At 39.6% G+C, this 18,121-nt stretch overlaps 1 protein-coding gene across 4 annotated transcripts in view; it reads left to right on the plus strand.

Moving 5' to 3' along the window:
- The window catches only part of LOC111251947 (uncharacterized), a 39,625-nt gene that overhangs the window by 14,733 nt on the left and 6,771 nt on the right, over window positions 1-18,121 (plus strand). For 2 of the 4 annotated variants that reach the window (XM_022809140.2, XM_086977604.1), the window contains exons 2-3: window positions 16,279-16,509; window positions 17,270-17,859. In XM_022809140.2, the coding sequence (XP_022664875.1) occupies window positions 16,279-16,509; window positions 17,270-17,859 (821 nt within the window). Of the gene's footprint in view, window positions 1-5,168; window positions 5,348-16,278; window positions 16,510-17,269; window positions 17,860-18,121 lie in introns of all 4 variants that reach the window. The other 2 variants (XM_022809161.2, XM_086977603.1) reach the window with 2 other exon arrangements.

An 18,121-nucleotide genomic window follows, 5' to 3' on the forward strand; every position in this document is an offset into this window, starting at 1 on the left:
GGTTAGGAAAAAAGGTTTGCTTATAACATATATGAACTATTAGTACCACTAGAATTATTAAACGTCATTATGTTTATTCATTTCGTTGTTTGTATTATAGAAAAACGAAGGCTTGTCACTTGATGATGCAGAACTTTGTTTATCATTCTATATACTTAAGGTACTATCTAGCCATGACAGGGCCTAAAAGTCTTTGTTGGCACTGTCAAGTCACTATAGATTAGCGGAAATATTGGCTGGCTGTGCCGCTATTGCAACGGGAGCTGCTTTTTTAACCGCACTTCTTTTCGGCTCCGTATGAGCTGATATGCCTTATTTCTTGGAAATTCATGATTTAAACAACAACAGAACTCCTACTTTTAAAGAAAATTACGTCGTTAGTGTTGCTTCGTGAGTGTGAAGGCCCGTTGCCAACGTGGACGGCGATATTACGTTACCATGCTCCTTAATTACGTGCCGTCACTCGATTCCGTCTCGACGTCGAACGTCAGAAAAAACGAGGAGGAGAAAGGTGGCGGCTGCTGACGGTGGTGCCGACGATTGTGCAGAAGTTTGATAAAAGTTCATTAGGTATTGGAAGTCTGCGACAGATCAGACGCAGTTATGCAACCAACAATATTGCCCCAAAATAGAGTTGGCAAACTGAGCAAGAAAAAAAATGACTCAGGAGGTTTTTATACAACAAAGCTTCAGCAGAACCATTAAAGCCTTCCCAATTTGAAAGAGGAGGCTAATGATAATGTTTTCAAATTCCATGTAAATTCAACTGTTCGCCCAATCGAAGATTTATGGAATGAAGATATTGAAATTAGTGAAAATGACCTGCTTTATTATATAGAAGCAGTTGGCAACGTCGTTTTGATGCTGCCTGGTTACGGTTTTTCGTGGGGTTAAAGCTAGAACTTCCTTATATTAACCCTAGCTGTTTGGAGTCTCTTTCATACGCCTACACGGCGCCGCATTTTACTTTGTATTTCATTACAATTGCCACGCTGACACTTGACTTATTAAACGGACTATTTGCTCTTTCGTATTTAATTTATTAAACTTGCATTAGAAAACTGATTCTTCGATAAACCGAGATGATGATAAAAAAATGAAAAAAAAATTCTTGAATTCTAGGCTCAACTATTTATTGGAAATTCAGAGCTTATTCATTTACATTCAACAGAGTAGGCCACTGGACGCAGGTCATGGTATCTTCATCAAAATTAAACATGTCGTTCCTGTAGGAAAAGGATCGAGTTAGAATTTGTCCTGTGCCGTTCTTTAGAGCTTGATAATTTGTAAAAAATCTTACCGTTTTCCTTCTATCGTTGCACTGTCGTTGCGTCATGGTCTAAATATCTGCCGAGTATCTTGTAAGCAAGTTTTTAATCACTGTGTTGCAGCTGTGGATTATTATTTTTCTTGTTATAGCAGGATTTCTATTGGCTTCGTTGTCCGCAAACCTAATTCGGTTTGTGTTGATATCTGTTCTGCTATGCAAAGGCGTATCAAAACCGCAATCAAGCTGATTTGGCTCGTGCGGTCCATGATGAGTAACATACATCGCGCTTTTTTAATTACTAAGGCTATATAGAGATTAATCGAACAATGAATAATAACTGAAAGCACTGAGTAAATTAATAGGCGGGGTAAGACAAAAGTAAAATGGAGGTAGAAGAGGATCAAGTGGTAAAAAGTAAACAGAAAAGAGGTAAAATAAGGACGGCTTAGATACGAGCAAAGCTTTCAGAGTAACGATAATAGTTGGTCAGGCTAGAAAAAAGAAAGTTGTAGCGCATATATATATATATATATATATATATATTATTTATGCGATTTTTTTTTTGGTGAGGCGGTAATTTCAAGGCTTGCTTACTGATGTCATCGAATATCTTTGGAGTGTTATTGTTTTCAAAATATTGGCGCAAATTTTTTTTTTTTATAGGAAGAATCTGCAAAACCTGTGCCGATCTGTAGATTTGCGTGAGAGGCCTGATTTTAGTACTCGAAATACGTTCATGTACAATGTTACTATCGCTATGTTCAGTAGCCTGTTTTACGTTTACGAAAACACTCAAAACCAAAGATCAATAAAAATAATTATCGCAACGGTTATCTGCATTATTCAAGCTTTTTTTTTCGTCCAAAATGTATAGTAGTTTCATTTCTGACTTACACATCTCTCCCCTCTGCTGCCAAAAGTGTCAAAAGATGCTTCGAACTTCTGAAACTGTTGGAACTGTTTGGTACTTTCGAAGGTATTGGGGTACTTCTATAAGTTACTGCAAGTTTTGCATGTGGCATTGTTACTTGTCATGTATACAACTGTCAAAAAGTGAACTATAAGCAAAATATTTCCTTACCAAACAAGTTACTCGACGTAAATGAAAAAGGTCAAAATTTCAATATGGAAATGCTCGTCGAATGAAGTTATAGTGAAAGTTCGGTTATGAGTACAGCTCGAGAGAATTATAGTTAAACAATGAAAAAATGGCAAGAACACATTTCACAGCAACTCACAAATATGAACTTACGAGGAAAAGCGTGAAAGCGTTTTGCGCCTATAAAGGAGAAATTTACCAACTGAAACAGGCTTCAGACGCGTAACTCGTAGAGAAAAAAAAAAGTTTGAAAAATTATAGTAACGAAAAAATCCACTTACGCTAATGGACGAATTGTTGAAATTATGTGTTCAAACTAGTTTCCGTAAGCAACATCATCTTCAATCTTGATATAAATACTAAAAACGAATTCCTGATTATCTTACAAGGGCCGACATTTACCGAGAAAAGAATGAAGCCACGTTGCTGGCAACATCAAAAGTTATATGCATCAGGTAGGTGTTCAGTTTGCTGGTAGCTGCAGGTTTTCAAGATCACGACTCGAATTTATTTTATGTCTATCGGAAAAGTCCTATTCGACTGGAACACCAAATAATAAGCAAAATTACTCTTAGTTTTTTTTTTATTTGAAGTTGATAGTGTTTAATTTATTAGAGGTAATTTGGCCTTTCCAGCTATTTTGGCTTACAAATTTTTCGAGACGGGACGATCGTAAATATTTTATTCTAACTGTATCCGACGCATTACCCCATAACCGACCAGAAATCTATAGCAATGTACATAAAAAAAAGGCCCCCTATTTAATTGATTTTAACATCTTTCACAGTGAAAGTTTGAACAATTAGCGTTTGGGCATCGGTTCTCTTGCTTAATAACCAAACTGTGATAACATAGATAATGAAATAGGAAATTTAAGATACCCTTTGAAATACCTAAAACTATCAGACTAGTAAAACGTAATTGAACTCGACACGGCGCGAACTTTGAACGGTTAAAACAAAAAGTGTTTACTCATGCGCGACAACGAATACGTGTGTACTGATTGGGATCCGTACTCTGGCTGCTACATTTGGGGAGCGTCAAATACGTTTTAATTACTGTAAAATGCCGTTGTCCGTTGATCAAATGAGATAATATAGTGTCTAGTAATAGTGTTCTTATCAATAAGAGCACGTTAATGTTTAAGATGTTTCATCTACCAGAAGCTTCGGCAAAGCTAGCTATAGATGGATTCGATAAGCGGTTCCATTTGATCAACAGGCTTCTGACTAGCCTCGACTACCGTTTTTTCATCGTACCTATATCAACACCCACATTAGTTGTTTCATCTAATGACGTTCAAGTAAATTAACAGGTCGTCTAGAAATGTTTAGGTTTCGAGGACGAAAAAAAGACGGTCAACAGGGTGAACAGTTCCTGCTACCGAGATTCATTGTATCCTGTAATGAACTCGGGAGTATGCATCAGTGAGGCTAGAGTGATAATCCGGTTAACACGTAAATTAGAAGAACGACCCATAGAATATGCTAAAAAAAAAAAATTCAAAAAACAAAAGCTAAATATAGTAAACGATGACGCGGAACTTTTGGCGGAAGCGCGGTGGTTTATGAGCTAAGTGGCTAATTCACAGGAGCCAACAACAGCTACAATTAGACCGGCAAAATACAAATAACTCATAGGCATTTATGATTTAATGAGGCCTCTTATATCATTAGTTAGTCAATGAATACGAACTGATATGAACGCAAAAGGTTGTCGCCAACCGAAAGATTCGAACAGACCCGGTAGGGGGCGCTGGTACCAAAACTTGCTTGTAGTGACTGGCAAAAAGCATTCACTCGTGCCCGTTCACCAGCGGTGTGCCGTCATGCAAACATTTGAGAATAGTCGCCAGTACCGTATTCTCGTAAGAAAAAAAAGAAAGAGGACCTAGTTTAGCTATTTGCCGACATGGGGAGCATTCTGAAGTAGGCAAAAAAATAAAACGAATAAAAAAAAAATATAGTTTTCCAATTCGAAACTTTAAGACAATGCGTATTACCTTAAATATTTGACGTTCAGTGCACGAAATCAAGTGTGACTGAACCCGAAATAGATAATAATTTCATAACCTTATTTTTAAGGTTATGAAACATATAGAAATATTTGTTTAGGTATTTTGAGCGGTGAAAGATAAATTTAAAGCGATGATACATATACCTTTTATGCAATCTGCATAATTGACATAACTGGATCTAACAGTTACGACCGCAGTAATTCCACACTGGTACCATATCTAAGGCAGAGTTTGGGTAAAACAATGCTTGGAAGTGCCAATTGATCAAATATTCGCGGTAAGACATTAATACGTCAATCGAACGATTTTCTAATGGCGACACCAGTTGTGAATTGAAGATCAGGACAAAGCATCTTATTTTTTCCTGCGTGTACCGAACAGTATCCGTTTTTATTAGTTATACAGGAGAACCGGCATTTTCAGCGAAAAATAGTAGAATCACATCTTGTCACGTCGTTAGTAATGCATCCACTCCCATTATAACAGAGCCTCTGAATACCACCATCAGAAATTAATACGTATTAAGGAGATACCTGCCTGTCTAACCTCTATGTTTTGATCTGTTGTGCATTCGAAATTTTCCTAAAGCCATCATTGGATAAATTAATTTTTATATCTAACTAATAGGTACAATCTCTAGCTTACCTTCTTTTGGTTCGTTTTCTTTATACATAATTTTTGCAGAGGCTGTTAACTTTCATCATGGCACGAAGTAGCAGTAGTTATTATTTACCTTGTAAATACACCATTATGCATATATTTATTTTTTTTTATCCGGACAGCTTTCTGGATGCCTACATTCACGTCCGCAGTCCTGCGTCCATCCCTTGAGAGTGAGCACGAGTCTTCAAAGCGTCGAATGGAGGAAACATTTATTGATATCCACCGTGCCGGTATCTGGTCGCCGTACTGCGGTTTCATTTTTATCAAACAGTTGTAGTTCTCTTCCAAAATGATTCAGGTAAACTAACGGCAGTATCTAAAAGGATACTATTGGAAGTGATTCCGATACCGATAAGTTATATGTACAAACATATATATATGTGTGTGTGTGTGTGTGCAGGTAAGAGTCTAACTGATACTCGAATGTTTGTACTTGACCATTTCATTCGCGGTATTAAGATTGCATTAATTTCTAATTGAAGCCCAACGAGAAAACTAGCCGCCGTCGCTGTTAATTTGCTCGCTGGGTTATATCGTTTTGCGTGTCCGTTTGTGATGGAGGCGAGGGTCGGGGGGCTTCAGTACAGGAGATGATCCCTTTCGGTTGTTGGCCCATTTATGCTCAGGCAGAAGCAAAGGCAGGAAATTACGACGTAGCGGTACCATCCAAGTGACGACGCTGATAATTGCGATGGCAATGATATTTAACGAGAATGTTCATCCGTCCACAGGATGTCCGGCGTCTATGTCGAAGCTGAGAACGTGCGAGCGAGGTCTGTCTCTCTGCCCGAGGGACTAGCGCATAGGGTCATGTTGAATCATGAATGACAACCAGACGATATACTGTCGCCATTGGCCAAACCGAACTTGCGCTACTTGCTCCGGTCGTTTGTTTGGAGTCTGCTCGACACAAAATGAAGCGTCCAATTGTCGCCATTACGGATGCCCCAGTTGAACAAGCTATTATCAATGCCATATATTTAGAAGATGTTTGACCATCAATCGACGATAATTCTAACATATGATAACGTCAAAGTGAAATTAACAGAAATAAGTTTAGAATTTACAAGTGTTCTATATAAGTTATTACTGTCATTTTATAAATACTTGAGGAAGCGACGGTTTCATTGACCACTACTAGCTTCTACCTTCTGAAAATGCTTTGATAATTATATAGCGGTTTCAGTGTTGTAAACATAGGGATGCGCGGTTCCTTCGAAAATCGTTTTTGTTCGTTCAGTTATCAGTGGAATTTTTATGTTCTTCAAACAGCCATTAGTGCCAAACAAGCAACACCATCGCAGCTTTATCTAAAGCTAAGTCTGCTAGTTATCGCTATTAATCATTAAGGATCTTATCAAAGCTGGCTAAAATAGGGCAGACGACGCAGTCTGTAACAGCATCTGTTACGTTTGTTCAGCTGTACTAGGCAGACAGTTATCGACAGTATTTCGAAGCGGAATTAGCATTTATACCTATTTTGTTTCTCGCGATTTCTCTGCAAACTATCATTTTCAATTGGACCGAATTTTTTTCTCGAGCTCTTTTCTAATACGGTATCCTACGCCTTCGCCGCACGCTAGCAGCCGGAGCTTTATCAGTGCGAGGTATTGACGTCAAATTCTTGTTTGCGTGCGACATGATTTTATGTGAAGACATCAGTGAAGCGATTTCAAATAACCATATGCAAGGAAAGAAAAAAGCCAGAGTTGATGTTAATCGAACGAAGGCATTAATTTTCCATTGCCAGCCATAATTAGGTGATCAATTGAATTAGGATGAGAGAGATACGAGGGAATAGCTTCAAAAAAGCAGCAGCAACATACTACCAGAAGAAGTTTTTTAGCAGGGTACTGAGACTTAACAGTGAAACGAGGTAACACTGAAGTAGAAGAAATGGTTGTTGTATATGGTCATATTTACATACTGCGTATGTAGATATAGGTATATACTCGTCTATAGTAACAAAACAAGGAAGTGACTGCACGAGTGCTTTCGACCTTAGAGATCTTGAGGAGTAACGCAAGGTGTCGTTGCCAGGTTAACATAATTTCTCATCCAATAGTCTAGCGTTTTGCAAAAGTGGGCTTTTTTTAAGGTCTCGCTGCTTGATGGTCAATGGTGCATGTTCCCCGACCAGGTCTTCATCTCAAATAGCTATGTTGTTTGTGTGTGTAAGTGACTTATTGTAAACTTGCGCTGCGTTAAATTATCGCGATGACTGGCCTGGAACCGACACAGGCCGCACGAACATATACAACATCAGATATTCTTTCAGTCCCTCAGCCTATAAAAAACTTCCTCTACTTTATTCTGCTAAAGCAAATTAAATTGACCGATTGTCTGAGGTGCACAGTACTGCCGAAGAGTAGCCAGCGATTTGATTAAGTTATCACATTATAAAATCATATTTAGAACATGGACGGATATAATTTTCTGATGTATGAAGATCGTGGAACGCTAGCGAATTTCAGTGCGCGTTCTGCCCCACACTGATAAATTCCACATCCGTGGGCAAATTGATAGACGAAAGGCGGGAAACGAGAATAATTCAATGAGGAAATGAAAAAAGAGGAGATCGTTTCTCTACAAAGGTAACGTAACGATGATACACATTGCGTTTAAATAATCCTATCAGAGTGAGAAGACCGTTTACAGCTCGCTTTTTCTGCCTTCAGACGTGTCTGTTTCTCGTCGATCTGAAAGTCACATGATCTATTTTGTGCCGCGACTGACCGTCGAAAGCAATGCTTAAAACTCAACAGATCTATTTAACATCGAGACCGTTCTGTCTTTCATAGGATCTAATGCAAATAAGGGCAAGCGTTCAGAGACTAGCGTACGCAAAAAAAAAAACAGAATCGCCTGATTCCGTGCAGAGTTACAGAACCATGGTCGACTAAATTGAATGTAAAAAACAGGTTCCATATAAAGAATTGTTGGTAAGCAAATTAAATGTTAATGGCAAGATATTAACTTGAGAACAGCTAGCAACACATAGCAGCTGAGGTGAAAGCTGGAATAAAGGAAACGGTGGCAGAAGGGAGCAGATGTGGGTCTGTGGGGATTACAAAACGTGTGTGCTTGCAACTCATATTATTGTTAATATGTAATCATATTCAGATTTCACTGAAATATCGTAGATAATGAGGAGTGAATCTGGAGCACTTTCTCTTGTGTTACTAGCCCTTTCATAAACTTTGTCGGAAGGTATAAGGAAGAGGGTCAAGCAATAATTTTTCCTAACCAAGTACCCCGGAGCATTTTTTGAGACAAACACACACTTTCTAACTTGATACAGCTTCAGAGCTATGCAATGTGTCCCACCTAAGAAAATTTATTCGTTTAAAGTATATCAAAGTAAAGTGTGCATGATGCTAGACTAGCCGGGTCGCTATCTTTCAATAACACTCCCCTTAACAGTATAGTATACAAATGTTTCGGTCTGTCTTTTACCGATTCCGAATCATTACGGAGGCGAGTCCACCGCTAACTATTGGCCAGATGTACACGTGAAACCGTACGCTTGAATGTCTATAGACACCACTACGTAAATTAGAGATACATTTGTTTTGTACGAGGTTAATCGAAGCAATTCCCGATCTGAGGCAGGACGAAGTACGCCTAAAGATCGAATTAAATTTATTGGCATGCACGATCTGTTATTATCGGCTTAACTGTTGCGTTTTTAGCTGTGTCGGATCTACTGTTCTGTAAATATATCTTTTCCTGTTGAAATCTTTGGTTGTTAGAACGATCAATACATTTGAATACCGCGGTTGTCGTCTTGTGTAAATAGTTAGCATAAGCGGTCGGTTCAACGTAAACGATCGATGGCTGTATTGATAAAATACAGTGTATATCTACACAACAGGAACAATCCCGTGCTTTCCTGTTACTATCGCATTCAACATAACGTCATCTCCACGGCTGCAAAAGCTCAAAAAAGCCACGGCTTCTAGTAGCCCACTTGTGTAAGCAGAGATAACGTTGTTCGGCCGAATGGAGAAATAACTAGTACAGCCAGACCTTTGTATAAAGTTGAAGCGCTGCTGCCAGCATCCACAGCTTTGCTTCTCTAAATTCACTCAAGGACAGGCTTAGCTATAAATTTCCTATTCAAATACATAAAACATCCACAGGGCATAAAAAAAGAAAAAAAAAAAAGAATAGCGTAACAAAATGTTCGAAATGCCTCTTCCAAAATAACTCAATCAGTATGTCAAAGATCCACTGCATACACTTACAATGCACTTTCATACTTGATTTAAGGTAGGTCGTTCCACATTAATGTAGGCATATATAGATGATGACGATGATATATAGCATATGAAGGGAATAAACTATATAAATATAAGAGTATAGAGGCCTTTTTCTTAAATATAGTGGCCCTGGCAGTTTGCCAACAAATGGTTTCATATTGAAACTGCAAGGCACTGTTATACGACACGTTAAAAGACATAATCTATGACGTCCTAGGCCCATCATTGCGCGAAGTTTGCTCAAAGCCTTTGTATATTTTTTATAGAATTTGTCCACTCTAAAACTGCTGCCCATTATCACTAGGAGCCTTAAAATGTGTTCTTTAAAAAGTTATTTTTCGTCTTTCCGTAAAGAGCAATCACGAACTAAAATCATGCATAACATAACTCGAAATTATAGGGGTTGTATAGGAAAAAATGTACATGAAATCTCATTAAGTTATAGTATTGGTTTTATCAAACCCGTCGATCACGCGAAGGACGCGCATTCAACATAATCGTGCATGCCAGTCAAGGGGGAAAGGAGCTGCTTTAGCAGCAGGTAAAAAAGATACATTACCTTCAAATGGTACTCAATTGAGTATCAATTCAACATAATGGCAGAATATAATACTGTGCAATGTGAATGTATAATTATGTGTTGAAGGGTAATAAGTCGGTATATTGGTGTTAACGATGATGATATACTCGATACAAATTGGCCTGCTTAGCTACTGGTATTCTCAACGGCTGGCAGAACCTACATTAGCTGAATAAACAAGCGTGTAACTCACATACTGACATTTTCTCTGCCGTCCGACTATGAAATGTAACGTTGACTCGAAGCGTCTTGTCTTGAAAAATAATAGTTGCGGAGGTACATGGCACTGTTATAAGAGTAACGAAATTATTGCCGTTTATATGCTCTAATTTTTTTTTTCTTTTATAGAATAATGATGCTTTCTTCAAAAGAAATTTTCTACAATTTGTGCCATCTTCCTAAAAAAAAGTTGCTTTTGTTTCTAGCAGTTTCATTCCAAACACAAGTATCGTATGTTCTAATACATTCCACATACTTTTGGCAAAAATGAGGAGTTCCAGGTACGCCGAGGCTAATTCTCATATTTAACCTTTCTGACGGATTGACTGATCAAGCTGATCACAATGGTTGATCTACCTAGACACCTATCGCGACTACGCGGCGATTTTTTCATTGTCATCTGATTGATTCGATCACGATTGTTCAACGTAGATGGCGCTAAGCTTAAGAAACAGTCTGCAGGATGGTATCTAAGTCATAAAGCATCAGTGAAACGAGGAAATAAAGACAGTTTTCAGATAGCTTTGTTTATAATCAAGTGTGTGATGACGAACGCAGAGCGTTGCCATTTTTGAATTGTCAGACTAGCTGGCCAGTCTTCTGCCAATTTTGTATCCGGCAGCACTTGAAGCCTCCCCGGTGGCTGACCACTAGGGAAAACGGATAGAGGTGTAAAAGAGAGGGTAGCATGAGTAAATACTGAAGTGATCGCTGGCTCGCCATTGGATAAACTTTCTGATTGTCTGCTGTCCTTATTTGCTCACGTCGGCGGTCAAATCAAAGGTGACCTTCGGCGTCGGCTGCAACTAGCACCACTGTTATCAGCATCATCACAACGGGATAGAAACAAAGTGAGCCCATCAGACTTTGTCCCTCACGAAGTGCTTGTTGGCCCCCAGCTCATTTCCGACCCCCACTACGTTTTGCTCATTCTATTCAGTCTTCTGAATTTTACGTTGCTTTGATCATTCTGCGCCACTAAAACCATCAATCCATTGCAGTTGTTGCTGCAGCCGCTACTGACCCTCATCCAGGCTGGATAACTTGGTCGGTCAAGCGTTGGCTAGCGGCGAATTGTTAACGACGATTGAGGGTTGTAACTATACGCTATTGACTGATCAATCAGTATTGAATTCGGACTTTGCTCATCTGGTTTTCACGGTCTATTTATAGTTCTCGAATGTAAGTTCAATGCGCCTGTTCTAGTGCAGGCTACCTTTATCTACCGAATTACGACTTCAGTCAGCGACTCTCTCGAGATAGCGAAATAACACTAAAGGTGACCACTGGTATATTGTATCATACTTGAAAACTTTTGAACGTCAAACACCTGCATGGCTTGTCATTATTATGTTTTTTCTTCTTTTTTATAATAATTATTATGTGAAAACCATGCTTTTATTAAGGAAAAGAGAAACCGCTATAGATACATCCCTGAGCATTCGTAGCTTGCTAACGTTTCCCTGCTTGCAACAGTATATCAGCACCGTCACGCGTCATTTACAGCCATCAGAAAACAATAATTAATTCTTAAAGAATGCGGCCGTCATAGGCCTTACGTCGCCGGCTCACGTCCTAATATAATCTGTTATAGTTACTCCAAATTGTGGGTGGAGACAAACTGCTAGACAGACGCGTTGTCTAGTAGTCTAAAAAGTTATGGATAAATACACTGAGTTTGTAAATCGGACGCACTCATTTTCATCATTAATTCGGGCTGTTTTTGTCGTAAGCTTTTTTCGCCAGACATTGGCCTACTTAATGAAACCAACCGGAACTATACGTGGTACATCGAAACAAAATGAAAGATGTAATAAATTTATTGTTGCAGTTGTAGAATGTCTTCGTAAACACAGCCTCAAAAGCATCAGTCGATTGTTGGTGAAAGGCTAACGATGTCTAATAGATATAATGTGATGATACACTTTAATTAGAGACCAATCTTCTGAATGCGCGCGTCTATTCTATCCCATCTCAGGTACGGTTCCTGGGCAGCAGAGAGATCGTTGAAAATCTACGTATATACCCGTGTTGAAATTTGGTTTTCGTTCGTTTAAAGACACTGAATTAGTCTGATTTTGCATCCATTTATATTCAAATTTCGATTTATGAAATCGCTTCTAAAGCATAAATGTGCATTTACGAAGGATACCAGCCAAGATATTAAGCCAGATGGCTTAAAAGTGTCATTAATTGAAAGTACGTAAAGAGCTCTCCCGGCCCAAGGTGGAGAATTCTGAAGTAGTGCTGTTTGTGTGGGGATCCTTGGGCTTGTTGATTCAGACATACATACGTACATATGTACATGTATTGCATTTAGTACGGTATAATATCTTTGCTGCTACCGCTAAAATATTGTTGAATGTTATCGTTGTTCTAGCAATATTGATAATTATCTGTTACTGCTGGCGTCGTTGTTGGATAGCCCGGCATTTCGCTGCCGGTCGTTGAAGAAGCGTGTCGTCGAAGCCAGTTGTAGCTGGTACTGTTATATTTGTGATCCCCACATGCAGGTCTCATGGTTGATCACTGCCGTTTATGCAGACCCCACCAAACCAAACGCTCCACTGAACTGGAGCATACAAAGTAGGGAAACAACTGGTCAGTCTATTCAGCTGCAGTTCGTCCTTTTGTGGCTGCAGGCTATTCCTTACGTTCGAGGACAACATTACCCCAACATAGAAAAGACCACTTCCACAACTTACAATCGGTCTTGTCTATCTGGGCGTGTAATGGGTGTAACTGGTAACGATGGCAGTAAAAGTAGTTGGGCTGTTTCTGCTGCAGCTTGTGTCGTGGGCTTAAATCCGTAGGGCTTTAACCACTCCGCCATTTGTAGTGTAGTGTCACATTGAACTGACATAGGATAAAGGACTCGTTGTCAATTGACACACAAGCAGAGGGAAGGACGGGTACGCGTAACGGTTAAGTTTCTTTGCGTGTTGTCTTTTGCTTTGTCGTCGTCGTCATCTTTTACGCGGCTTCTTCTTCTTGTCGCTTTATCATAAGGTCTTCGCGGTAACGATTGTGCTAGTCGTACTGGCGTGGTCGCAGTCGTAGTTGTCGACCGCGTTACGTCACCAAACGACAATGTCGTGTTGAATCGAACAGGACGGCTGGGGCCTTACGCGGACGCGCCGCTGCTCGATGATGGCGACGTTGCTAGAACTGTGTAACGGATCTCTTACAATATATCTGTACATCCGGGCCGCTAACCTCATTTGGCCCCGCTAAAGTTGCATGGCTTGCACCCGACGCTTGCGTACCCACCCAGCCAGCCGCCCACGCACGTTTCCATCGCGATACATACATCGATACACGGGCGAATAAAGTGCGTTCATGCACCACACAGCGCAATCCCAATAGGCAACTGAGAACCGAATTATTTGGGACACAAACCGATCGAAACTGAAAAACGAAGATTAAATTACCATCGCATTGTAACGGCAATACAGCGACAGGCGGCAGGATAAATTTAGATCTACATACAGATATGTCTATTAGCTTCACACTTACTATTGTTATTATAGGCTAAATTTTGTAGCAATCAACTATTGCATTCGAATGTTTGAAAATTCTTTTTCCAAGTTTGAAGAAAGTTTCACGAAGTGCCTATATATGTTCAAAGGTTATCTGTTAAAGAAGTAGGGGTTTCGGCAACGTTCAAGTCAGACGATACGATATCGGGAATAGAAATTGAAAAACGCGAATCATACTATTATTCGTGATTGATGAAAGTTTCTGCTACGGAACTGCAATATCTTGCAAACAACTTGCAACTTAAAAAGTGCCTACAAAATTATACTTCGTGATTGAAACCACTAGCCAATTGTCAGCTAAAAAATTCCGCCGATTACCATGTCGCAGTATGCACGATGACGATAATTATGATCGTGTTATGAAATTTTAGCCAATTCTTGAGGAGAATGCGAAGCGGAGTCTAAATTTGAAATTTCTACTTCGAACAGTTCGCATTGTAAGAAATCAAGCTACGTAAGTAGTGAGGTTTTCAAAACTTGTTTTGAAGTGAAAAAAAAAATACAAGTTTTATAGCACACTTCAGTAAACACTTAATATGTAATTTTTGCAATTTCGCATTGGCTGCGGATATTTCAGAAGGGGCAAAGAAGTACGACTCGACCAGCATCTATGCTGCGACCAGAACGTACATACTGTAAACGTATTTACATCTAAACATAACGTTTTCGTTATCTGAAGTACTGCGGTAGTGGTTAACAGCGTCGTTATTCAAAAAGAAGGTGATCAACAGACTGAGGTTTACTTCATATTCAGGACCGGTTTAGCAAGTGAAGGAAAAAAAGCGGATATTTTTAGCTTGTCTACGTTTACGTCAGAGCCTGCCAGTTCTCCCTAAGTTGCTAAACAACAGATACGTACCCTTTTAGCGAAGGGAATCCTTCAATGAATACGTTGTGCTGTGTCCTTTGTAGAAAGTGATTAGAAAGCATTTTTTCGTTCTCTGTGTAACCTCACGAGCGATACACTCATAACTGTAGCAAGTATTCATAGAATGGAGAAAGCAAGAGGCGGGAACCTACGAGTGGGAACGTTAGGTACGCTTGCCTTGGCCTAAGGATGCCTCAAAGCGGTTTCACACGTAAAGCTTAATCACTGTATCGACGTATATCGGATCATACTTAGTGCTGCTTCAGTCAACAGTTTTTACCATGACATTAAAGAGAACTCGGGTAATGTGTGTAGGGGGTGATCCCGAGAAGCTTTTTTGTGGGCAAGTAGAACTATTGTAGAGGTATCACTATTTTAACTACATTAAGTGTTTGATTACAGTGGCCGCCCAATTAATTAATCTATTACCAACTAATCTATTTCATTTCTCGTATCACAAAAATGAATTTTGTTCAGCGTCACCCTGATCCAGAGCCGGTTTGTCCTACCTTTTTCGAAACTCTCAGCCTCTATAACATTGAGCCATACGCTACTACAATTGAGTATTTGTCATGTCACATATAATCTTTCACGACGTTCCTGCGGGAAAAAAATATGTTCTTAATAGAAAGCAAAGTAAAGTGATAAACATGTCTTAGTGAATCTTTGGTGTCGTTGATGGTACCAGGGTAGACAAAATGAACTCCCGTTAGACTTTCTTGTTTTATTTCTTAACAAAACGTCGTAAGCACGTCGATCACTACTGGGTTTATATGGAAGCGGTGTTTGGTAAAAATATTCATCCGTTCCAATTTGAGTTGTTGAGATGGTGCATTTCTTATGAATTCAGTTAAATGGCTACCCACTGTGATGACATAAGATTGTTGAACACACGCATCCATTAGAAACCGCAGGAGACGTTCGTTTGCTACCAGCAGTTGCCATAAAGTCTTTTTTTTTTTCAATCTATATGGATTTGTTTGCACAAGAATCAAAACTTGGTCACTTCGCTATGATAGTGGCTAACAATCCTGTTGTAAGAACTGATGTGTCCGGCTACTATACAAAACTTGTGTGCACGCATGGCCGTCAATGCCTCATAATCTGTAGCCGCTATGCGATGGACACTGGTTCTAAAGCTACACGATCTGCTTATCGAGTAATGATTTCTGTAGTTTGTCGATGATGGCTTGACTGGTAGATATCAATACAACATATTCCTGATCGATCAATTGGAATTCCTGCTGACGCGAAGCGGTGGTCAAGCCCCAGCTTAGTCGAGATGCGCTATTGTACTACCGACATTTATCCGCATTTTTACCTGATTGGTAATAGCCTCGGATTAATCAAGCGTTGCGTTAGATTGCATATGCTCCAACAGCTCTCAGGTGCGTTTGATGGAAGATAGATGGCTTTAGCTGTAAAAGGACATCTTTGAAAGCCATCCTGAAACTTATCACACAGTATTGATCCTGAAAGTGAACCGTCAATACTCCATGACTTCCACTTCAATAGACTTGCCCTGCATTAATCCTCTCATCTTTTAGCAAAGCAATCTTGATCTTAAACTCCAATTTTAATATCGCTTTGATCGGATAAGTGCGTGTGGAAATGATTATTCGTCTACATATATTTAGGAAGGCTCGATAGGAGGAACTTTAGCAGAATATTATACAACGCCGCTTCGGTGCTGAGGGGTATTTTACCGGTGACTAAGACAATTAGAAGCTTTTCTTTTACTCTGTATTGTTTGGGTTTCAGGTTGTCCTGTAAATCATTGTGGTGCGATCTCGAAGTAACGTCATCATCTAGTCGCCACGCTCGGTTACCTCAACGCGGATGTCTAACGGGTACGGCTATACGACGCTGGGTTTTCGTGACGCTTTTACTATCATCCGTGTTGAGCTGGTTGCTGCATGAAACACTTGCCCAACACTGCCTAGAGTCCAATCTGGTCTATTTTCCTGGATTCAAATGCTGCAAAGAGCCCCTGTAAGTACGTAGTAGATACTTACAGAGTGAACATGCGTTTTGTGACGAGAAATGTAGGATCGTATTGTGCGAGCGAGACCATGGCGCATCTACGAGTGTAGACTTACGACGTTATTCTCCTCATTTGAAGCAGAAAATTATCTCACACGTTTTTCTCTAAATTCGATTTATTCGAAAAATGTAATTTTTTTTTTATTGTTTTTAATTGACCTTAGAGGAATCATAATATCATCATTATTGTTTTACGTCAATAATGTTGAAATTGTAACTTGATAAATGATATTTTTAAGTAAAAGGGTTTACAAACAGTAGGCGAAACTAGTAGATATAGTACGGTATAAATTGCTGTTATGCTTTTAGTAACCATGGGTGAAGTTGTCGAATCAAGTTGAGGCAGAGGTCATGTAGTTAATTCACAATGCCGAAAGTATCGAAATTTCGTAAACTATAGTAGCCAGAAAAATTAAGTAACATTAATAGATGCGCTTCTGGTTCTCCCGCAGACGTATTGTGCAAACCTTATCAGCTTAGGCTATATCTGTAGGTCTTATTTACGTGCCCAGAGTGCAATATCTGAGCCAAGCCGAACCTCGCTGCAAAAATGATAGATAAATGTGAACATATATGTGCTATGTGCCTTAGTACTCATTCACGACCATACTTATACATGAAAAGGGTGTCGTTCGAATAATATTTGATCTGTATATGAGAACTCGCTTATGCTTCAATGTTCTATTTTATGGGCTTGATCAATTTTTAGCGATTCCGAAAGTGGCTGGAGGTGGATCTGCTTTAGAGACGGAGAACTTCCAATGGAGCCGCCGGATCCCCCCGAAACAACCTCTGCAAAACCTAACCTGACGCCTCTGTGGACGACAACGACTCTGATGCCGCCTGCAGTTGACGTTTTAGTGACTTCTGCTGTGACATCCCCTGCCATGGATACAAGCCGCACGAGCAAAGCCGTCAAAGTCAATTCCACATCCACTGCAACATCCGAGTCCATCGACACGACGACTCCAATCCCGCAAGGGACTACGATAGCAGTCGACAGATTTGCTACAACGAAGGACCCCTCGATTAACATTAGTCTACCTTCAACGACGTTAATTAATTTAGCTGCAAGTACACCAGAAGGCTCAGCGTTCACGCCACCTGAAATATCAACGGCCTCCTTTCCAGGGACTGAATTCCTGATAGTTGAAACGACCATACCAACGGATCTGACCAAAGTAACTCCGCAGACCAATAAAGCCTTAACGGAAAGCAAAATCGATGATACAACAAGCGCCCATGAAATCACTGGTAATGCGGCTGAGGAAAACAAAGATCAAGATGACGGCATAAGAAGTGAGTCGTTTGCACCTCGTAGTCTGAACAGGATATATAAAAAAAAAAGAACGATTTTTCTCAGTTATTTAATTAGAAGATCTTTATTTTAATATATGTGCAGTATTGTGGTTTATTGCATAATAAACATACGACCATGGCTTCAAGAAACATCATTTTTATAATTTCTATCTAAGTCGACAGTTTCAAACGTGCCATGCCTCTGGTTACAATTTTGCGAGCTGTTAAATTCTGATTGCCTCGATATTCTTGCACCGATTCG

Source organism: Varroa destructor, unplaced genomic scaffold (genome assembly GCF_002443255.2).
Source record: "Varroa destructor unplaced genomic scaffold, Vdes_3.0 BEIS01000001.1, whole genome shotgun sequence".
NCBI classification, from domain to species: domain Eukaryota; kingdom Metazoa; phylum Arthropoda; class Arachnida; order Mesostigmata; family Varroidae; genus Varroa; species Varroa destructor.